General features: G+C 42.4%; 1 protein-coding gene across 2 annotated transcripts in view; it reads right to left on the bottom strand.

Moving 5' to 3' along the window:
* NPTN (neuroplastin) overlaps positions 1-24,016 on the bottom strand; it is a 124,231-nt gene that overhangs the window by 8,812 nt on the left and 91,403 nt on the right. For both annotated transcript variants that reach the window (XM_077473779.1, XM_077473780.1), the window contains 3 exons: positions 17,950-18,223; positions 8,784-8,805; positions 3,225-3,294 (listed from right to left, as the gene is read on the bottom strand). In XM_077473779.1, coding sequence (XP_077329905.1) covers positions 3,234-3,294; positions 8,784-8,805; positions 17,950-18,223 — 357 coding nt within the window. In that variant the 3' untranslated portion in view covers positions 3,225-3,233. The remainder of the gene's footprint in view (positions 1-3,224; positions 3,295-8,783; positions 8,806-17,949; positions 18,224-24,016) is intronic.

Below are 24,016 nucleotides of genomic sequence, written 5' to 3'. Positions count from 1 at the left end.
CCTTTGCCTTTAGCCTTCTGCGTTGACCAATTAATTTTCCCTAGGGGGTTTCTGTCTTGCTCCTGAGCCCTTTGAGATTGAAAAAGACATTGAGCAAGTTGCTTTTTCTTTTTAACAGGAGATCTTTTCTTGTCAGCTGTCCTATCTAAGTGACAAAATATATAAATACAGCGCTCACAAAGACCCATAAATAGGTGACAAAAAACATATAGTCCATATAAACGAAAAAGAGTTTCACAACTAAATACAGTCCATATAAAACTAAAATGGTGGTTCACAACTAATGTGCAAAATTGCAGGGAATGCTTCACATCTGGTGTGCAAAAAGTGCAGAAAAAAAAATGTTGCAGAAATTTTTTTTCAGGCGTACCAAGACAACCCCACATGTGTCCCCACTCACCAAATCACAATGACACCCAGATTTTCAGTCTGGGAGCCAATACAGGCTTACAACGATATCCAGAAAATGACACATGATGGCAGGGTCACTGATGAGATGATAGACGATCCTTCAACATAAATACTCAGCCATACAAAACAGGTACCCAGAAAGGAAGAAAAAAGGGGGACCAATAGTGAAGTATGCGAAGAAAGCCAATTTATTGCGCTTAAAGGGTATACTTACAAAAGTAAGATGTGAAGCATTCCCTGCTATTTTGCACATTAGTTGTAAAGCACCTTTTTAGTTTTATATGGACTGTATTTAGTTGTGAAACACTTTTTTAGTTTATATGGACTATATGTTTTTTGTCACCTATTATGGGTCTTTGTGAGCCCTGTATTTATATATTTTGTCACCATGGTCAAGTGTTTAGCAAAAAAGGTAATTATGGTGCAGGAAGCATGGTCCCTCCCTCGGGACAGAACCCGAGAGCCCCTGGCTCCCTACCAGGTGTTCCCCTGCTGGAGGAAACAAATACTGTCAAGATGTGGGTGAAGCCTCCTTCTTAAAACATTGGTGTTTGTTACCTGCTGGGAGGAGCTACTCTCTTGGATGCAGTCCTGAAAGGCGTTTAGGAAAAATGGTTGGTTGAGAACCTCTATTCTAAAAATAAAAAATAAAATGGCACCTTATAACTGCAAGTTGTGGAGATGGTTGTAACCTAAGGTTTCTATCTGGTGTTATTACGTTGTTCCCGTTAAACAGTACAATATTTTGGCTCCAAACTTCAGCGGATACGGTCCCGCTTCATCGGGTTGCTCCAGCTCCCAATCCACTAACAGTTTCAGGGTGGCCTGTAGTATTATATTACTCATAATTCTCCAGAATTTAGATGGAGGGCATTCTGATTATTCTCAAACCACCCAACTGGCCCAGGCGGATGTGGTACTTTGACCTTAAACTACTGGCAGGCACTCCATGGACTTTTTGAGATCTTCTGGCCCAAATACCAGAGACTGCTTCCCAGAAACTGGTTTTAACAGCATGGTGGTTGAAGACCAGGTCTGGAGAGACAGGGGTCTCTCTAAATCAGTAATTCCCATGCAAGTAAAAGCTAGAATTAAAAGTCTCTCTCCTATGGGGTTTATGATCTCACATGGGAAGCTTATTTCACCTGGAGCGAAGAACAAGTATTTCACCCTAGAAAACATTTAATGGGAAGAATCCCGACCTCTCTCTAAAAATGAGGATTAGGTCCCGAGTACCATCCAAGTACAAATACCTCATCCTTGTGACCTTATTTCAAAGAACATTAGCCTATTTGCCAGTTAAGACTTTTGTACAGGGAGTCTCTTGTTCCTCCTGTACAACCTCATGTAACTACTTGGGTTTTGAATTTGGTTCTAATGGCTCTTCAAAAATCACCCTTTGACCATATCAGAGCTATTCTCCTGCCCATCCTCACAAGGTTACATTCCTTATTGTGATTACCTCTTACACAAAGTGATGCCAGGATATAGACCCTACTACCCTCCTAGTCAGTCCTTCGCCTATTTTTCTCCCATCTCCGTGTTCACTGCCTGAATGTAGATTGTGCTGTATGAGTTTACCTCTCAACCACTGCTTTCAGTTTACATATATTAATTGTAATCTTAAAAAAACATTTTACATAAACAACTTTTTTGAAACCAAATTCTTTATTCCATTTAATTAAATCAATTTAAGAAGCCAAGACACCTTGAGAATCAACCTTTACTTCAGCAAAGCATATTACCCCTTTCCTGACCAGAGCACTTTCTGAGATTTGGCACTGTGTCGTAACTGACAATTGCACGGTCGTGTGATGTGGCTCCTAAACAAACTTTAAATTTTTTTCCCCACAAAAAGAGCTTTCTTTTGGTGGTATTTGATCACCCCTGCGGTTTTTATTTTTTTGCGCTATAAACAAAAAAAATAGCAAAACGCATTATTTTTTACATTTTGCTATAATAAATATCCCCCAAAAATAAATAAAAAAACTATTTTTTTCCCCACAGTTTAGAACGATACATATTCTTCTACATAAGCATGTGACTGGTTTGCACATTTTTATAAGTAATGGCGGCGATCTGCAATTTTTATTGTGACTGCGACATTATGGAGGACACGTCGGACATTTTAGGGACCATTGCCATTTATACAGCAATCAGTGCTATACTAATGCATTGATTCCTGTGTAAATTACACTGGCAGTGAAGGGGTCAACCACTAGTGAGCAGGGTAAGGGTTAAGTGTGTCCTGTTTCTAACTGTGGAGGGGCATGGCTACATGTGACAGGTCACTGATCTCTGCTCTCAATCAAAGGGAGCAGAGATCAGTGACACTGTCACTAGGCAGAACGGGGAGATGCTTGTTTACATTAGCATCTCAACGTTCATCCTCTCCGTGAGACGATCGCGAGTATCCCCGCAGTGATAGAGTCCTTGGGACCCACGACCTGACCTACGGAGGTCCCAGCCGGCGCACACGTGATGGCACAGTGGCAAATTTAAAGGGACGTACCTGTACGCCCATTTGCCTGTCCGTGCCATTCTGTCAACGTACATCGCCGGGAACCGGTTAAAAACAGACACATCCTTTTTATTACGGTACCTGCAAATCTCCATATTGTTGGTTCAAAATTTGCTAATGTAAAGAGATTATTGACAAGTAATAGCCTCTTCTAGACAGAAACCATCCTAATTGTGTAGTCAGTTATCCAGACAAAATGGCAACTGCATGACATTAAATCATATACAATTCCATGTGTTGTGAACCTTTCACTATAGGTTACATGATTAAGTATAAACAATATGATACTTACAGAATTTGTTTAGCTAGTGTTTCTTTGCCTCAAATTTTTATCTTTGTGGTTATTTGTAGAGTTACTCTTCCTGAAAGATATGAGAAAAGATAAATCAGAATCCACAAATCGCATTATTTAGGAGCAGCAAAACAACAACATTTTGCTAGAAGAAACCAAGTGAGCTGGTGAGGGATTTGACATTGGCAGCAAAAGACATTTAGACTAGGAAACTACAGAAAAACTGACTAATTTTTTGTTGCAATTTAAGCTGTTTTATGTTTTTCCATTAAGAAAACAAATTTTATAATAAAACATGCAACACAGCGTCCACTGGTGACTGGGAGGAATATAGGTTTTCCAAGGAAAGCACAGCAGAAGTAGCGTGCTTTCAGACCGTTTCTCTTAATGAACTCCATATCATTCAACTTCTGTCTGTGTACAAAGTTGAGGTTAAACAGTTGAGGCCTGAAACTTTTTTTTTTTTGTAAAATGACAAACTAGCCAGATGAAAATGCAAAAATATTATATTGTTTCTGTTACTGAACATATATGTAAACCCAACATTTCATATTCCTGATGCACCATATATTTGTATGAAAAGTATCTTTCGCTTTGTATTGAAATCCCCTCCTCCTAGTCCCTTTGCTTTCCTATTAAAAACAAACCACACTAAGCAGGGGAACACACCTTGTTCAGTTCTTTACACTGGTATGGAAACTCAGCCTGCTCTCCTGCAACGATCACACTTGCCCTAGCACCCCCACAGCCTGCCATCATACCCTTCTCCATGTTCACTTCTGCACATATTGCCAGTGCACAGGAGGTGCTTGGAAAAGGGAGATGGAGCCGAAGATTTAGGCCCCTTTCACACTGACGTCCCGTTCAGGCCCGCCTGTCAGTTTTTCAGGCGGACCTGAACGGGTGCTCCATAGAGCTCTAATGAGCGTCGGATGTCAGCGGTGACATGTCCGCTGACATCCGACCCGCTCCGAAAAAGTGTAACGGAGGAAAAAGCTATTTTTCCATCCGTCTGCGGATCGGATCGGGTGACGACGGCACTGCGGTCCGTCGTCATCCGATCTCCCATAGGGGAGAGCGGCGCTGTGACAGGTCCGTCCCTGCACAGTGTGCGGAGACAGACCTGTCATCTCCCTGCTCAGCGGGGATCGACGGAGTGATCCCCGCTGAGCAAACGGACATCCACGGGGCGGATCAGAACTGATCCGCCCCGTGTGAAAGGACCCTTAAAAAGGTTTTTAGCTTTTTTTTTTTTATTCTATTTTCCAATACGCAACTCTCAGTGGGGTAATAAAATTGTACCAATTAATGGCCTACTATAATATCGAATTATGAGATTTATGTAGGCAAATTAGTTACCTAATTTAATGACATTGCAAAATGAAGTCTGGGCAACTAGGCTTTAATGACCTCTGCTCCCAAAAGTGTTAGCGCGTGTGTGTGTGTGTGTGTGTGTGTGTGTGTATTACCATGCAAAACTTAAAGCGGGAGTTCTGCCGTTTTTTGTTTTTAAAAGTCAGCAGCTACAAATACTGCAGCTGCTGACTTTTAAAATAGGGACACTTACCCGCCCAGCGCACCTGCAATGTCGGCACCCGAAGCCGATCTCTTGATCGGCTCTTGGGTGCTGCCGCCGCCGCCATCTTCGGTAAGGGAGTCAGGAAGTTAAGCCTTGTGGCTTTACTTCCCGGTTCCCTACTGCGCATGCGCGAGTCGCGCTGCGCAATAAGGATGGTCCCTGCTGTCTCTGGGATCCGTGCGTTTCCCAGCAGACCGCGGGGGCCCTGCAGGAAGTGGCGTAAATACCCACAGAATCTGCGGCTATCTATGCCCGGAAGTGGGTGCAAATACCTGTATTATACAGGTATCTGCACCCCCTCCCCCCCTGAAAGGTGCCAATTGTGGCACCGGAGGGGGGGAGGGTTCCAATGAGCGGAAGTTCCACTTTAGGGTGGAGCTCCGCTTTAAATACTTGGAATTCTAAAACATATACCGTATTTATCGGCGTATAACATGCACTTTTTTCCCCTTAAAATTAGGGGAAAATCGCGGGTGCGTGTTATACGCCGATCCTCCGTGATTTCTGATCAATTTTTGGGCTCTGGGCGACTTTCAGCCGCCGAGTACGGCCGAAGGAGGCCAAGAGTCACCGAGTACGGCCAAGAGCCGCCGAGAACTACCGGGCGCCGCCGAGATACACAGGACATCTCGGTGGTGCCATTTTTAAAAATAAAAGCCGACATCACTGAGGGGACAACGATGCACGAGGCTGCAATGACAGACAGGCTGCATAACAAGGCTGCAATGACGGACAGGCTGCATGACAAGGTTGCAAATGACACTGACAAGGCTTCAGATGGACCCTGAGAAGGCTGCATTGATGGGCATTTAAATGTAAGTTTTTTTTTTTCCTTAAATTTCCCTCCTAAAAGTTTTTTTTCCTTAAAATTCCCTTCTAAACTTTGGGTGTGTGTTATACGCCGGCGCGTGTTATACACCGATAAATACGGTAGCTTTTATACTAGATTAAAAAGTGTGTGTACAGGGTCCTACATACAAGAGCATTCATAGACAAAATTTGGGAGCAATGTGCACACACAAAATATATACATATGTGTATATAATAAAAAAATATATAATATGTATATATATTTATTTATTATACAAAATGCAAACGGAACAGAAGGAAAATCAAAATCAAATCAATATTTAGTGCGACTACCCTTTGGTGTCAAACCAGCATTCATTTATATACTTTGTACACTTGCACAATGTCAGGGATTTGGTAAGATTAGGGGCAGGTGTATGATTAATCTATTATACTACGCAGGTGTTAATGATCATTAATTTCATATGTAGGTTGAAATAGTCAATAAAGGAGACGTTCACCTTTCATAACATGTTATACCCATATTCAGGGTGTAACATGTTATGAAAGGAAAGGAATGGCCCCTGTTCCTCCGCTTTGACAGCTCCACCTGCCTGGCCACGTCACTCATTCACAGTCCTCTGTGAATGGAAACTACAAGTCCTTGTAGTTCTCAAATTACTACAGCACTGTTGGTAGATACACTGACAGGTCTGCAAAAGATCTGCATGGCACTAACAACATACTGATCGCTGGTGCGATGCTTTACAGGTTCCTGCAACAAAAATATTAAATGCACTTTTTTTTTACCTGCCAAAAAAAAGTGCATTTATTATTTTGTGTCAAAAAGGTGAACTTATCCTTGGGTAAGGAACAGCCAAGCTCTGCTATTAAAGAGGAAGTAAACCCTGATGAGTTTACTTCCTCTTTCATTCCCTGCAAAGGCAAAGCATAATGGACTACTATGCATCGCATAGTAGTCCATTATGTGTCACTTACCTGACACAGGAGCCAGTAGTCCGGCGCATCCATCTTCTCGGTCTTCTCGGTGGGTCTCGCTGCTCCGCCGCTGTCATTCGGCGAAGCCACGGTGACGTCACTCCCGCGCATGTCACGGGAGCCGCCACTCGCGGCATATCGCCGTAAGGGTTTACAACCACTTTAAGGTGAGGTTGTGGATGAAAGTTTCTTGTCGTAGGTCATAAACCATGTCCAGCAGTTCTATCAGCACAGAACTGGTGAAAACCAGCAGGACCCAGGTACACCTGTCTACTGTCTAGAGAAGTCTACCCAAAAGTGGTCTTTATGAAATTTTGGCCAAAAAGCCATACCTCAGATGTGGAAGCTAAGGGACTCAACTATGCATGAAAACACAGGGACTGGGTAGCAGAAAAATACTCTGGACTGAGGAGTCAAAATCTGAAATATATGGCTGTAGCAGGAGGTAGTTTACCAAAAGGCAGGAGACCAGTACAATAATGAGTGTTTGCAGGCAACAGAAGACCGGGCCACCGCTAGTAAAAGAGCTATAAGAAGATAGCAGTGGCCCGGCAAGAAGAACCGAAGAGGGGGACAAGACCCCCGAAGTCGGAAGAAGACCCAGGACGGCGGCGACGAAGAAGAAAGCTGGGCTCCTCCGCTAGTAAAAGAGCTAGCAGAAGATAGCGGAGGAGTCCAGCGAGAAGACCCCCCCAAGACGGAAGACCACCGGAGCTGTGCAATAAATTATTTTAAAAACATGTGTTGTGTTTTTTTTTCTTTACACATTTTTTCCCCAGGTGAATGGGTAGGGGTACATGGTACCCCAATACTCATTCACATAGGGTTGGGGGCTGGTATCTGGGGGCCCCCTTATTAAAGGGGGCTCCCGGATTCCGATAAGCCCCCTGCCCGCCAACCCCGACAACCAATGGCCAGGGTTGTTGGGAAGAGGCCCTTGTCCTCATCAACATGGGGACAAGGTGCTTTGGGGTGGGTGGGGGGGGGGCCCCCTTTCCCAAAGCACCCCCCCATGTTGAGGGCACGCAGCCTGGTACGGCTCAGGAGGGGGGCACTCGCACGTCCCAACCCCCTTTCCTGACTGGCTGGGCTGCGTGCTCGGATAAGGGTCCGATATGGACTTGGGGGGGGGGGGGGGGCACACAGTTTTTTCAGCGTAGGGCTTCCCCTTTAAGTCCATATCAGGTGGCAGGGCCAGCGAGGTGTCAATCTCAGCAGCGACACTGACTTCCTTCGCTAGTCCCGTCTACCTGAAGCCACGTTCAAAATGAACAGACTTTCCTCCGTGAAGTCCATTCATTTCAAAAGTCCGGCGGACTAGCGCACAGATGGTCGGATTGTCCGACGGACTGCCGAGTCCAGTGGACAATTTTGAGTCAAAACTTCTAAGTCCGCCGGACTTTTGGAAAGAAAAAGTCCACCGGAGCCCACACACGGGCAGATTGTCTCTGGTCTGCCAGATAGTCTGATCGTGTGTATGCGGCATTAGAGATCGTCAGGTTCAATGGTGTCTTCAATGCTGAGAAGTAAAGGCAGATATTTATCCATCATGCCATACGATCAGGGAGGCATGTGATTGGCCCCAAATGTATTATGCAGCAGGACACAGACCTCAAATATACAGTCAACGTCATTAAGACCTATCTTCAGGGTAAAGAGGAGTCCTAGAAGTTATAGTTTGGCCCCCACAAAGCCCTGATAAAACTTTAAGTCTGTGTGTGGTAACATGAAGAGACAGAAGGATTTGAGGCAGCCTACATCCACAGAAAATCTGCAGTTAGTTCTCCAAGATGTTTGGAACAACCTGCCTGCTGAGTTCCTTCAAAAACTGTGTGCAAGTGTACCTAGAAGAATTGATGCTGGTTGGAAGCTAAAGGGTAGTCAAACCAAATATTCATTTGATTTAGATTTCTCTTCTGTTCATTTACTTTCCATTTTCTTAATTGATGAAAATAAACGTAATGCTTCTATTTCTGAATGCATTCCTAATTACATTTTTCCCAACACCTGCCCAAAATGTTTGCAGAGGACTGACTGTATATATATATTTTTTTATTTTTTATTTATTTATTTATTTATTTCATTCAATAGTACTGTAGGGTAAGGCTTGAAACAAAAATGTGCAAACATGCTTTAGGCATGAAGGATGATGAGTGTACTGAAGGGAGAGAACATCTTAGAGGTCTACTTACATTGGTCCAGCTGGTTCATCATCTGAAGCACCCAAACGATCATAAAGGGAAATAAGAAGGGAAAAAAATTAAAGTCGAAGAACAGTTAACATCAGACCTACACAGTACTCATAACTATAGTGACTGCAGCTCACTGTTTGGATGCATCAGTCACTTGAGGCAACTTGCTTGTTACTAAATGGTTGGTTATGTTCTTTAAGATGAAGCATAAGTTTGATATCAGCCATGAAGGACTGCAACTGTAGTGGACAGATTGTTGAGATTTCATTGAAACCATCTTGTCCCCTAGTTCCAGTGGTTCACTTAGAGGACTAATGACATGACAAACCCAACATTTCAGTTGTAAAATCCTGCTGGTTGTTTTCTTATAGTGGGGTAATGGGTAGGTTAGTGATGAGAGCAGAAGATGTCTTCCTTCACCAAAACGCTACACTGTACATTATCTAGATTCTAAACTATTACCAGAAGTTTGATTTCTTCCTAACACAATCATGGACTGAGCAAATACAAAAAGCATGAACATCCTCTTCCCCTGCCAGACTTCAGCTACAAGGTCACATAGAGCTTTACTATGTGCAGTGGCCAAATTGACTGCATCCATATCTTTCTAGAATACAGAAAACATTCATTTGTTTTTATTTCCTTAAAGAGGTAATGCCTACAACAGGTGTGACAAATTGAGGGATTTTCACTGAAGTCTTGAAGAAAAATTTGCAGCAGGATTCCACAAGGAGACTAGTGCACATGAAGCAAAAAGATGGAGAAAAGTTACAGTCTTTGAAACGTGTGTTGGCACCTGCATGAGCACAATCGGGGAGTAATATGATCATATGATCCCCATTACTTCCTCTCTACCTGCTGGCAGCGCATGAACAAAGTCAACAGGTAGCCATAAAATAATATCTCTGGGGAAAATAAATACAAAAAAAGAGAAAAAAAACAAAGCAAGAGAAGAAATAAAAGGAAAAACAAACTGTGCACAAACAGTCAACAAGCCTTTGTCCACAGACATCTGGTAAACTCGCAAAATGCATTTTGAAATGGGACAGATAAGTCAGACTGGGGAGGGCTACAGCGTGCTAGATTAATGTACAGGAGCGTTACATTTACACAGAGGGCCTGAGAGACACAGCAACCGATTCCCTAGACAGACACACGCACGCACAAATGCAAAACCAAACCATTCACTGGCAGAGAAAAATGTTTCCCAGTAGGATTGAAAAGGGTAAAAAGTTGACATATACAGGTGTAACTCATAAAATTAGAAATCAAAAACTTAATTTCAGCAATTCCATTCAAAAAGTGAAACTCATTTTATATGAATGTGTCACACATGGAGCAATATATTTCAATAATTTTTCTTTAAAATTTTCATGATTATGGCTTATAGCTAATGAAAACCCAAAATTCAGTATCTCTGCAAATTAGATTACATAAGACTGATAAGAAAAAGGATTTTTATTACAGAAATGTTGGCTCACTGAAAAGCATATTCATGTATAGTATAGTATGCACACAAAACTTAGTCGGGCTAATTTTGCATGAATTACTGCATCAATGCGTGGCATGGAGGCGATCAGCCTGTGGCACTGCTGAGGTGTCACGGAAGCCCAGGTTGCTTTGATAGCAGCTTTTAGCTAGTCTGCATTGTTGAGTCCGGTGTCTGATTTTCCTCTTGACAATACCCCGAAGATTCTCTATGGGGTTTAGGTCAGGAGAGTTTGCTGGCTAATCAAGCTCAGTGATACCATGATTATTAGACCAGGTATTGGTACTTTAAGCAGTGTGGGCAGAAGCCATCTACTGCTGGAAAATAAAATCTGCATCTCCATAAAGCTGGTCAGCAGAAGGAAGCATTAAGTGCTCTAGAATCTATTTCCTGGTAGAGGGCTGCTCTGACTTTGGACTTGATAAAACACACTGGACTAACACCAGCAGATGACATGGGTCCCCAAATCAACACCAACTGTGGAAACTTCACACTGGACCTCATGAAACTTGGATTCTGTGCCTCTCCACTCTTCCTCCAGACTCTGGGACCTTGATTTCCAAATAAAATGCAAAATTTTCCACCGTCTGTGATGATTTGGGGAGCCATATCATCTGCCGATGCTTCTCTCTGCTGACCAGCCTTATGGAGATGTGGATTTCATTTTCCAGCAGGACTTGGCACCTGCCCACAGTACCAATACCTGGTTTAATGATCATGGTATCACTGTGCTTGATTGGCCAGCAAACTTGCCTGACCTAAACCCCATAGATAATCTGTAGGGTATTGTCAGGAGGAAGCTGAGCAACACCAGACCCAACAATGCAGACAAGTTGAAACCACTATCAAAGCAACCTGGGCTTCCATAACACCTCAGCAGTGCCACAGGCTGATCGTCTCCATGTCACAGTAATTCAGGCAAAAGGAGCCCCAGCAAAGAACTGCGTGCATCCTATACTGTACAAAGACATACTTTTTCAGTAAGCCAACATTTCTGTATTAATAATTTTTTATTGATCTTACGTAATTTTCTAATTTTCGGAGATACATAATTTTGGATTCTTACTAGCTGTAACCCATAATCATCAAAATGAAAAGAAAGAAATGCTTGAAATATATCACTCTGTGTGTAACGCATCTATATAAAATATACGAGTTTCACCTTTTAAATTGAATTACTGAAATAAATAAACTTTTTGATGATATTCCAATTTTAGGAGATGTACCTGTATATGCCACAGTAGCTTGTCAGTGGTACTGTATCATTTACCAATGTATATAAGTGAGTCTTGTGTGTTAGCACCTCATCTAATACTATATAAAGTCAAAAGCATTCTCTAGCTCCATCTAGTGCCCACACACTGACTCAGCTCCAGTTTACAGGAATGTTGGGGGGAGGAAAAAAAAAAAAAAACAGTAAAAACTTAAACAGTTGTGAAAAGGCTCCATACCATACACAATGGCTCTCTAAAATATATACAGTGGGCAAAACATTAAACTACTAGACTTTATTTTTATTTTTTTATTTCAACAGGCCCACATTCAGTGCATTTTTAGAAAAAGGAGATAAAGCTACAGGCTGCTTAATGCAGGCATTTAAACCTCAAGAGAAGGCCCTATGGGCAAGGGTTTTATCTACATACCCCTCAGGGGTGTACAGTGTGGCTGAAAATATGCTTCCAGTTATCCTATGTTTTGAATACAATTGTCCTTTTAGATAGCTGTTGATATGAACTGCAAAGGGTGCTTAATATGCATCATCTGACTGCCTAACTACATGGCTCTGCCCAATCTATAAAGGATACACTGAACTGAAAATCAGAAACATTGTTGGTCAACTTGGCAAAGAACAGGAAACAAGCCATTTATATTTCTATCAGATCTGAGAAGGAGTTTCTCAATAGCTCCCTCTGCAGTTGTGCTTTTAGAAATGTCGTCATGGGGTAACAAAAGTATTAAAAATTATTAACTACAGAGAAGAATCTTATTTTTTTAGAGAGTTTTTCCTTTATTTCCACTTGGTGATCCAGCTAGTAAGTCTGTTTTCAAACAGAACAAACCATCCTGCAGATGTAGCAGTTGGAGTGTTGAGACAAACCATTTAACACTGACAGGGGTGCTCACAATGGCCAGCTTTTATTTACGCAAGACCTTCATTTAAAAAAAAATTAACTAACTTTGTTAGTCAATTCCATCAAATCCTCCCTTCCCCCAGATTAAGAATGTTATGGTCCAAAAGGGAATTCCGTTGCTCTGTCATCCAGAGTGAAGGCACTAATACAGGAGGGTGTGTTACTTGCTGGATCACCAGGTGAAAACAGAGGGAAAAGTCCCAAAAAAAGAAAACAAATGTAGCCACCACATCTAAGGATTGGTAACCTGCAATATGTTACATTTCTGGATTTGGGTTAAATACCGATTTAAACAGGCAATCCTAGGAAGGTGAAAATATCTGTCAAAAGTTGTACAGCTGGGTTCTGTGGTTTCTGCACTAGTTTTTTTTACTGACCCAGTACCATAACAGGCCAAGAACTCACTTCAGGCTGGGACACAGGTAGGGGCAGGCTGTGAGTAAGGGATATTACAAAAAAAAACCTGCTTTTTTTGTTTTTATTAAAACATAGCGAAGGATAAACAAACAAGAAAACCAAAAGAAACTGAAAATTAGTTGTGAAAGTGGATGAGGGAAACTCCAAGTGTTAACATCATGGGCTTGAGCAATCCCAACAACGGAAGCGAGATTAAACAAACTGGAAAAGCATGCAAAACTCGCACTTACCACCATAATATTTAAGGTTTGATGCAATTGAAGGGGGGGAAAAAAAAAGTCACAGTAACCGACAAGAATCATTAGAGAAGCTGCCTCCCTGGATTCCCCCTCCCAACCAACAAAGTAAAGAAAACTTAAGAAAAAAACACTTTGGGAGTAAAGAAATGGAGTGAGTGATCCAATCTGTGTTGCTGAGAAAGGAGGCAAGCAAAATGTGAAGCGGATACAAAGCAATGGTGAAAGGAAGAGCAAGTTTATTCAGGCAGTGCCCAGGTAAACCAGCAGGATACACTGAACTGCCAATAAAAGGGAACCCTTTTCAAATGGCAGACAAAGCTGCAGTGCATCATGCTGGAAACTATGCTTAAAGGGAGAATCCTAGCACACACACCCATGCACACACACCATATATTTCCGTGTGAAAAATTGAAGAGTTCAGGCCTCTGGTTAATGATCAACACAATTACTAGTCCAGAGGGGAAAACAGAATGAAACTATACAGCTTCAAATTCCACCCAAACAGTTCACACTAGTTCTGAGCGATACCTCTCCCAATAGGTCTGTTGCTGTACAGAAATGGGAAAAGTATGCTCAGTCTAGGGCTAGGCCAATACAGCCAGCTTATTAGTTTGTACAATTGCCAAGATGGAAATGAAGGCAGTTTGGTTAAAAGTGAAATGTTGAACTCTTTGACTCAATAAGTCAGTTCCCTTTGAATACACCGTCTTACCGAGCAGGCCAGTGACCAACACCCACCAGAAATGTTGAAATAAGCAGAACTTCAACATTTTTCCTGCAGCTGCCTACTTTGCCACAGAGATGCATAGCTTACTGCATCCATATAACTGGTTCGCTGAAGGTGGAAGCAATGGCAAACTTTTAAAAATAAAGAATCTGTAGCTAAGCAGAATCTGAAGCTAGTTAACTAAAACCTATGCAAAAAATGCATGGGTATATAAACAGATTATGTGAAGGGAAAGCTGAGCCAGAGAGAACACACCTCAAGTTCATGCTCGAGTATGAAAAGCACTGCTGAATTTCTAGACAAAGGGTGGGGGGAGGGAGCAAACTAATCTCATAAAAGCAATGCTAAGATTTACATATTGCCAAACCCTGCCTTTAAGCTTTAACTAGAAAAACAAGACAAAAAAACCTTATGGTATGTAGGTAAAAAGCTTTGTGAAAAGCTTTAGCAAACTTTGATATTGGCAGAGGGAATACTGTGCTACCCCTTCAAGTTGCCATATGACCATGCAGTCATTTCAACAGTGTGTTTCATGCCCACAGCAAGCTGGCACCAGGGCTCAGATATAATACAAACCTCAGGACAAAGAAAATGTGACATTAGGGTGTTCCTGCAGAGAAGCGTTACTTAAAAGCATATAGTACACAAACTTACCAGATATACCACGTAAAGGGAAGAAATGTGTGAGTGACATTGTTAATCACAACAGACACATTCTTTTGCAATGATATACTGTTAATATGTTTCAAATAGGCCAAGTGCTAAACCTAAACAGAGGTATGCTACTAATAAGCAGGAGTGTTGCCCATACACAGCAGTTCTGGATTTTTAAACCAGTTCTACAAGGGATTCATTTGACTGCTTTAGGTCCCTTTCACACGGGCGCCTCCATGGAGCAGAATCCGCTTGCTCGGGGGGATCTCGCCGCTGATCTGGCGGATGACAGGTCTGTGTCCGCTCCAGTATGCAGAGCAGACGCAGTCCCATTCTACTTTATGGGGCAATTGGATGTAAACAAACCGCCTGTCCATTTCTATTCGATCCGATACATCAGCCACATGGGGAACAAGACCGCCATCGAATTGGATGGCGGTGGGTGTCAGGGGACATGTGTCTGCTGACATCCGCTGCTACATAGAGACTGGAGGGTCAGATCCACCGCCATTGAATCGGATGGCAGTGGGTGTCAGTGGACATGTGTCTGCTGACATCCGCTGCTACATAGAGACTGGAGGGTCAGATCAGGTTCCCCTGAAAAACTGACAGGCGGATCTGATCAGACAGCCCGCATGAAAGGGGCCTTAGGCAACACCTAGACTTTTCTTCTTCCAGGTACATATATCTGTAAAGGTAACACTTTTATTGTAGCACATGCTGTCAAGGAAGCATAGTTGGGGACTGCTTATGATGTTGGTATCCGTGGATGTATGCACAAGTCTTGATGGCAACAAATAACATTTAGACTTCTAAAGCCTACCATACCTTTCTTTTTGAAAGATAAATGCAGTGTTTATAAGACAATGCAAAGAAAAATTCAGGTTACACTAAAGAGCAATACTTGAACTGGCATTAAAGTTATTGATTACACTACACACCTACTGCACTACAATTGTAGAAGTCTTCTTATGTTTGGTTAATATGTAACAGTGTAATCTAGTTAAGCTGCGCAGCAACACATCAAATACATTATGGCAGAGATGACCAGGATATTTCCTTTTAACTTTAAGTGAAAAAAAAAAAAAAATCGGATCTTCTTTCTGCTACTCAATATAATAAAAAGGTGCCAGAGTTATATACAACTTAAAGGAGTCTGTTATTAATAGGGCAGCTATTTAAATTTATCCAACACTGTTCTTTAACCACTTAAGGACCAGCTGTCGTAATTGTACTGCGGCAGGTTGGCTCTCCTTGGCGAATCACCACACCTGTACGTTGGCCGCTTTAAGACCACTAGGGGAGCGCGCGCAATGCCGGAGGCGATGTGTTTGGCTGGTGGCCACGATGTCATGAGAGACACAGAACGGGGAACTGTTAAAGCAGAGTTGCAGCCAAAAGTGGAACTTCAGCTCATTGTACTCCTTCCCCCCTCCGGTGCCACACATCCGAGAGCCTCAGCCGTGGATATTTGCGTCACCGCTCGGGCTCCCTTCTCCTTCCCTGGCCGGTGAACCAGTAGAAGAGAGGAGCAGAGCTTTGCACAGTAGGGTTCCCCGCGTGAAGCCGTAAAGCTACACTGCCGGGTTCCCTTACTCGCAATGGAGGCGGCAGCACCCGACAGCTGATTGAAACATCAGCTGTGATGCCAACATCGCTGGACTCCAGGACATTTAAGTGTCCTATTATTAAAAGTCAGCTGCTGCAGTATGTGCAGCTGCTGGCTTTTAATTTTTTCAGCGGTGGGCAGACCACCGTTTTAAGGTAAACAGACAGATCTCCGTCTCATCCTCCAGTCACTACACTCCCCCCCAGTTAGAAACACCTGCCTATGAAACACTCAAGACCTCATGTAAACTGCTGCTGGTAAACGGACGCTTAGCAGTAGTTAGGCATTTTTTTCAGCTGCCCCTGAACTCTCCCCTGTGTTATCTTATCAGTAGATGTACACAGGGTAATTTATAGTAGTTCTAGGCAGTTGAGAAGATTTTTTTTAACGCAAAAAAATGGGTTCAGATGCATTTGAAATGCCAAGCCTGTAATAGCTTGCAAACGCTGCTAAACGCGGTAACTCGCGTTTAACAGTGTTTCGTTTATAGATGTTTTTTATTTTAACAAAAAAAAAAAAAAGAAACCACTTCTAGATACAAACGGCTAAATGGCCGTTTTTAGACGCCAGTTTCTAGCTGTCAAGTTAAACCATTCAGGAGAGGTTGAACAACACCCCGTGTACATGAAGCCTTACCCCTTGATCGCCCCCTGGTGTGAACACCTTCCCTGCCAGTGACATATATACAGTAACCAGTGGCTATTTTTAACTCTGATCGCAGTATACATATGACTGGTCCCAAAAAAGTGTCCGATCTGTCTGCCGCAATGTCACAGTCCCGCAAAAAAAAAAAAAAATCACAACGCCAATCGCCACCATTTTTTGGGGATAATTATTATAGCAAAAAATAACAAATATTGTTTTATTTTCTAAATTGTTGGTCCTTTTGTTTATAGCGTAAAAAAAAAAAAAACGCAGAGATTTTACCAAAAGAAAGTTCTATTTGTGTGAAAAAAGGACAAATTTTATTTGGGTACAACGTCGCACGGCCGCGCAATTGTCAGTTAAAGTGACGCAATACCATATCGCAAAAAATTTCCTAGTCATTAAGGGGGCAAATCCTTCTGGTCCTTAACTGGTAAATTTGATCAGGATTTAAACAATGCATAATAATGCATCATTTTTTTACTGTGAGAGAAAGAAAAATTACTACATTTTGTAATTCAGTCTTCAAAAGTTTAAATTTGGTAACTTTTGGCTGGTGGCATATGTACTAGCCAAAGCAATTGCATACGGGAACCAGAAGAGGACAATACAATAATTTCAAGATAAATCTTAAAATGATAAAGTTAAAATAAATATTTTTATTAGGCTGTTTTTTGATATGCGAGTAAAAGTGATGATGCAGCCTTGGACTGGATGAGAACACGAGTGACTGATGTTATTGTAAAGGGCAGCTTATTGAAGTGATCATATCATCCTTAACACAGCATCCTTTTCTTTTAGGCTTCATAAGTCTCTGCATGGAAGACACAAGTCATAATGGGGTCATCTACAGGCACTTGGCATGGGTCAGGGAAAGCTGCACTCCCTGCAGTTAAACAAGTGTTAAGTATACACTGAAAATAAATTAATCCTCATCTTAATAGGACTCCAATACCTCACAATTCATTAAGGCCTGTGGGAAATGCCACTACAATGCAACAAGTGTCTATGATATATGGTATAATAATTAAAACACACACACTGTGTAGACATCTTCAAGCATCATGTAGCCAAACATAATTTTGACTGAGTCTCTACTAAAAGATCAGATTGGTGCAAGTCAACTTTATTTGCAGGTGCCTTTCCTTTTTTCTCTCTCTGGTATTCTGATATGCTTTTATTTGTCCAAAACACCTTTCCTATAATGTAGTAAAAGATTGGATATATATTACAATTACATTATGCCATTCTTACCATCTGGAACCTCGTCTGGTCTTTTGCGCTTCTCATACACAACAATGATAACCGCCAAGATGACAATTTCTGCTACAATGCCAAGGAAGGGCCACAACGGAGCCAGGTGACTGCGCACTCTCAAGATGATGCGGCTTGTTGTATTACCAACCGAATTTGAAGCATTGCATATGTACACACCAGGGTCCTCGTTGATTTCCAGCTTTACGATTTTCAGCTCAGTAATGTTTTCTTTGCTAGTGATAGTTATACGTCCACTCTCATTATTTAGAGGCTGCAAAATATGAAAACATTTTTATCAGTTACAAGATGTAGTGGGAAGCTACGATCAAAGTCCACACAAACAATCTCTGAACTTTGGGCTGAGGCCAGCAGACAAACTTCAGCCTGCTACCTACAGTCAGGTCCATAAATATTGGGACATTGACCCAAATCTAATGATTTTGACGCTAACACCACCACAATGGAATTGAAATGAAACAAACAAGATGTGCTTTAACTGCAGACTTTCAGCTTTAATTTGAGGGCATTTACATCCAAATCAGGTGAACGGTGTAGAAATTACAACAGTTTGTATATGTGCCTCCCACTTTTTAAAGGGACCAAAAGTAATGGGACAATTGGCTGCTCAGCTGTTCCATGGCCAGGTGTGTGTTATCCCCTCATTATCCCATTTACAAGGAGCAGATAAAGGGTCCAGGGTTCAATTTAAGTGTGCTATTTGCATTTGGAATCTGTTGCTGTCAACTCTTAATATGAGATCCAAAGAGCTGTCACTAACAGTGAAGCAAGCCATCATTAGGCTGTAAAAACAAAACAAACCGATCAGAGAGATAGCAAAAACATTAGGTGTGGCCAAATAAACAGTTTGGAACATCCTTAAAAAGAAAGAATGCAACGGTGAGCTCAGCAACACCAAAAGACCCAGAAGACCACGGAAAACAACTTTGGTGGATGACCGAAGAATTCTTTCCCTGGTGAAGATACACCCGTCAAAGTCAACAATCAAGAGAAGACTTCACCAGAGTGAATACAGAGGGTTCACCACCAGATGCAAACCATTGGTGAGCCTCAAAAACAGGAAGGCCAGATTAGAGTTTGCCAAACAACATCTAAAAAAGCCTTCACAGTTCTGGAACAACATACTGGACAGATGAGACCAATGGACCATGGACAGATGGGGCCAAGATCAACTTGTACCAGAGTGATGGGAAGAGAAGAGTATGGAGAAGGAAAGGAACTGCTCACGATCCAAAGCATAACACCTCATCAGTGAAGCATGGTGGTGGTAGTGTCATAGCGTGGGCATGTATGGCTGCCAATGGAACTGGTTCTCTTGTATTTACTGATGATATGACTGCTGACAAAAGCAGCAGGATGAATTCTGAAGTGTTTCGGGAAATATTATCTGCTCATATTCAGCAAAATGCTTCAGAACTCATTGGTCGGCTCTTCACGGTGCAGATGGACAATGACCCAAAGCATACTGCGAAAGCAAGCAAAGTTTTTTAAGGCAAAGAAGTGGAATGGTATGCAATGGCCAAGTCAATCACCTGACCTGAATCATATTGAGCATGCATTTCATTTGCTGAAGACAAAACTGAAGGGAAAATGCCCTAAGAACAAGCAGGAACTGAAGACAGTTGCAGTAGAGGCCTGGCAGAGCATCACCAGGGATGAAACTCAGATTCTGGTGATGTCTGTGCATTCCAAACTTCAGGCTGTAATTGTCTTCAAAGGATTTGCAACCAAGTATTAAAAAGTGAAAGTTGGATGGATGATTGTTAGTCTGACCCATTACTTTTCGTCCCTTAAAAAGTGGGAGGCACATATACAAACTGTTGTAATTCCTACATCGTTCACCTAATTTGGATGTAAATACCCTTAAATTAAAGCTGAAAGTCTGCAGTTAAAGCACATCTTGTTTGTTTCATTTCAAATCCATTGTGGTGGTGTATAGAGCCAAAAAGATTAGACGTGTTGATGTCCCAATATTTATGGACCTGACTATATCTCACCAAGGCTCCAGAACAGCACCTTTCCACTATAAATTCCTCACCCAGGTGTTATTCCTCCCCTCTTGTCCTTGGATTGTACACAGTGGGGGTTATTTACGAAAGGCAAATCCACTTTGCACCACAAGTGCACCTGGAAGTTCAGTCGCTGTAAATCTGAGGGGTAGATCTGAAATAAGGGGAAGCTCTGCTGATTTTATCATCAAAACATGTGCAAACTAAAATGATGTTTATTTTCCTTGTATGTCCCCCTTGGATGTCCAGCAACTGCACGTTCAAGTGCACTTATAGTGCAAAGTGGATTTGCCTTTAGTAAATAACCTCCAGTGTCTAATGCACATGAGCATTACCAATGCAAATAAAAGAATGGTAGCAAAGGTTCTCTTTTTTTTTTTTTTAGCAAACATGTTATACAATTTCCTGCTCCGTGCAATGGTTTTGCATAGAGTAGCCCAGATCCTCCTCTTAGGTCCCCGCCTGCCCTCCTGGCCCCTAACCCTTGTCAAATGCCCCCATAGCAAGCCGTTTGTTATGGGGCCACTTGTGCGTGCTCGCTGCCAAACCAGATCTGTGTTCAAGACAAACACAGAGCAGGGCTGGACTTTGCCCCCCGCTGTCTCCTCACCGGCTGTGATTGACAGCAGCAAGAGCCAATGGTTTCTGCTGCGGAGTCTGAAATGATGATGAGAGAGAGGGCCTCAAGCTCTTGTGCACATTACTGGGTAAAGATCGGGCTCAGGTATGTATTTAGGGGGGTGGAAGCTGCAGCATCCCAGTATTGTTTTTAGAGCCGATGGTCGGCTTTCTGGTAAAAGGAATCCTAGCGGCTAATTAGCCACTGGATTGCTTTTACAAGCAGCGGGAGGGGATGTTCCTTCCACCCCGGCTTTACTGGGCTTGCATGCAACCTCCCGCGCAACCAGCTGGCACTTCCGCCAACGGATCATAAAGGTAATCGGAGACTGGAACAGCTCGGATCGTCCCCGATATAGGAAACCAGATGTGATGAGTAGGAATGAGCCGCAAACCCCTGGCTCGGTTCGCAGCAGCACATGCGAACAGGCAAAAAATTTGTTCGAACGCGTGAACACCGTTAAAGTCTATGGGACACGAATATGAAAAATCAAAAGTGCTAATTTTAAAGGTTATTATGCAGGTTATTGTCATAAAAAGTGTTTGGGGACCCGAGTCCTGCCCCAGGGGACATAAAAGGCCATTTTTAAAACTTTTGCGTTGATATATTAGGGACCAGCGATTTTAAGAATGCTTAAAGGGAAACAATAAAAGTGACATATTCCTAAAAATGTCATACTTGGAGGGTGTCTATAGTATGCCTGTAAAGTGGCGCATGTTTCCCATGTTTAGAGTTTAGAACAATCGGAGAGCAAAATTACATTTCTAAAGGAAAAAAAAAGTAATTTAAACGTACTCGTGGCTATAATGAATTGTCAGTCCCGGCAATACACATAAAAGTCATTGAAAAAAACGGCATGGGATTCCCCCACAGTCAATAACCAGACCCTTCGGATCTGGCATGAATATTAAGGGCAACCCCGAACCAAAAAAAAAAAAAATTTATGTGTGTGGGTCCGCCCAAATTCCATACCAGGCCCCTCAGGTCTGGTATGAATATTAAGGGGAACCCTGCGCCAAAAAAATAAAATAAATTAAGAATCCGAGCACGCAACCTGGCAGGCCTCCTGAACGGTACCAGGGCGGATGCTCTCAACATGGGGAGGGTGCTTTGGGGTACCCCCCCAAAACACCATGCCTCATCCCCTCACCCGGTGGTTGTGGGGGTCTGCAGGCAGGGGGCTGGACCCCCAGATATCAGCCCCCCCGTGTGAAATGGTACAAATGTACCCCTACCATTTCACAAAAAAGTGAAAAAATTTTAAAAATGACGACACGGCTTATTAAATAGAAATAAATAAAACTGTCCCACAAAGTCGTCTTCTTCTCTTGTTCCGCCGACAGACCGAAAAAGAAAAAAAATGCAACCGACCTGCCTCCATGGGAGGCACCCGCCATAATGACTCTCAGGTGACAGCTCTTTTTTAACTGAGGGTGGGGCCACACGGTGACGTTGCTGGGAGATCCCGCCCCCCCTCTGACAGACAGGGACATCCCTATGGTTTTCCCGTAGTGTCAGAGGGGGGTGGGGCCACCTGGTTACGTAACATCGGGCACATCCCTAGTGATGAGCATACATCACTTTGGGTTTCCCCAGATTTAAACCACACCATTTTTAAATAGGGGAAAGCATTTAATCACAATTATGTGATCAAATGCTTTTAAGGGCAGAAGAGACATCTGGAGTCTAAAATACCCCAGATCTTTCCATCAAGCGTACCTGTCACCGCCTATCGCAGGAGATAATTATATATTATAGAAAACAATTTTAAGCGACAGTGTAAAAATAAAATAAATGCTTGCACGCAAAAGGCAAATGCAAGCGTCGGTCCAGAACACGATTGTCCCACATGTGAGGTATCATCAGGAATGTCAGATCATGGGCAGCAATTCTAGCAGAAGACCTCCTATGTAAATCTAAAGTGGTAACCTGTAAAGGGTTTTAAAAGGTCGCCTATGGATAGAAAAAAAGTTAAGCCGTTTGTTGATGTTGCACAGACGTACGTAATTTTAAAGCGTAACATGTTTGGTATCCAATTACTCAGCATAACATCTTTTTATTTTACCTAACAAATGGGCATTATATTGCATACTAAAATTCTAAAAGTGTATTTTTTCCCCGAAAAAATACATTTGAAAAACTGCTGCGCAAATACTGTATGACAAATTTAAAACACCACCACCATTTTATTCTCTAGGGCCTCTGATTAAATAAAAATGTTTGGTGGATTCCAAGTAATCTTCTAGCAGAAAATACTGATTTGTACATGTAAAGAACATGTCAGCAAGTTACCAAAATACTTTGTTCAGACTTTAATCTGGCAACCTTAGAATTGGTTAAACCATCTAAACTTTAATTTTGGACATTTGAAAGGAGATCTGACAAACACTGAATAACCAAACTTCTAGTCAATTTGCACATGAAAAAACAAAGTTTGGCAATGCTTGGTATAAAAAAAAAAAGATAGTTCACTCCAATAACAGATCAGCCTGGCAGATTACAATGAGACTGTTTTATCACCAATGGTGTTTAACCACTTAAGGACTGCCTCCTGCACATATACGTCGGCACAATAGCACAAGCACATACCGGTACGTTGCTCTTTAAGTGCCGCCGACCCGATCCTGAGCTCTGTGACCCTGGCAACAGGACCAGCAGACCCGATCACCGCTGGTGTCCTGCGATCGGGTCACAGAGCTGAAGAACGAGGAGAGGTCTGTGTAAACAATCCTCTCCCCGTGCTTCCTACTTTGGCTGTCATGATCGTCTGTTCCCTCTATTTTTGTTTATAGCGCAAAAAATAAACGCAGAGGTGATCAAATACCACCAAAAGAAAGCTCTATTAGTGGGGGAAAAAAGGACGGCAACTTTGTTTGGGAGCCACGTCGCATAACCGCGCAATTGTCAGTTAAAGCAACACAGTGCCGAATCGCAAAAAGGGGCTTGGTCCTTTGGCTGCAAATTGGTCCAGGGCTTAAATGGTTAACAGAAAAAATAGGATTTTTATACTCGCCGTAAAATCCTTTTCTCTGAAGTTCATTGGCGGACACAGCATCTTCATCTTGACCTTAGGGTTATATCACCCCTTTAGGAGAGGACTAGGCAGAAAGTGTTAAAAACCACAAAACTGCAAAGTACCGCCCAGGGGGGCGGTCCTACCGGCTATAACCCCCTCACACTGCATCCAGCAGCTCAGTTCGTCAAAAGCAGTACAAACAGAAGGGGTGGGTGCTGTGTCCGTCAATGAACTTCAGAGAAAAGGATTTTACGGCAACTACAAAAATCCTATTTTCTCTTTCGTTCATTGATGGACACAGCATCTTCATCTTGACCTTAGGGACATCCCCAAGCAGGGTCAAAAAAAACCGAGGGGTGGGAACAGCAAGAAAATAACTACACCCATAACAACCAGAGCACC

This window comes from Lithobates pipiens, unplaced genomic scaffold (genome assembly GCF_037356315.1).
Source record: "Lithobates pipiens isolate NorthernLeopardFrog02 unplaced genomic scaffold, aLitPip1_a1.2 Scaffold_8, whole genome shotgun sequence".
Taxonomy (NCBI): Eukaryota; Metazoa; Chordata; class Amphibia; order Anura; family Ranidae; genus Lithobates; species Lithobates pipiens.
Note: the sequence above shows the minus strand (reverse complement) of the source record. Positions and strands in the feature narration are given on the sequence as shown.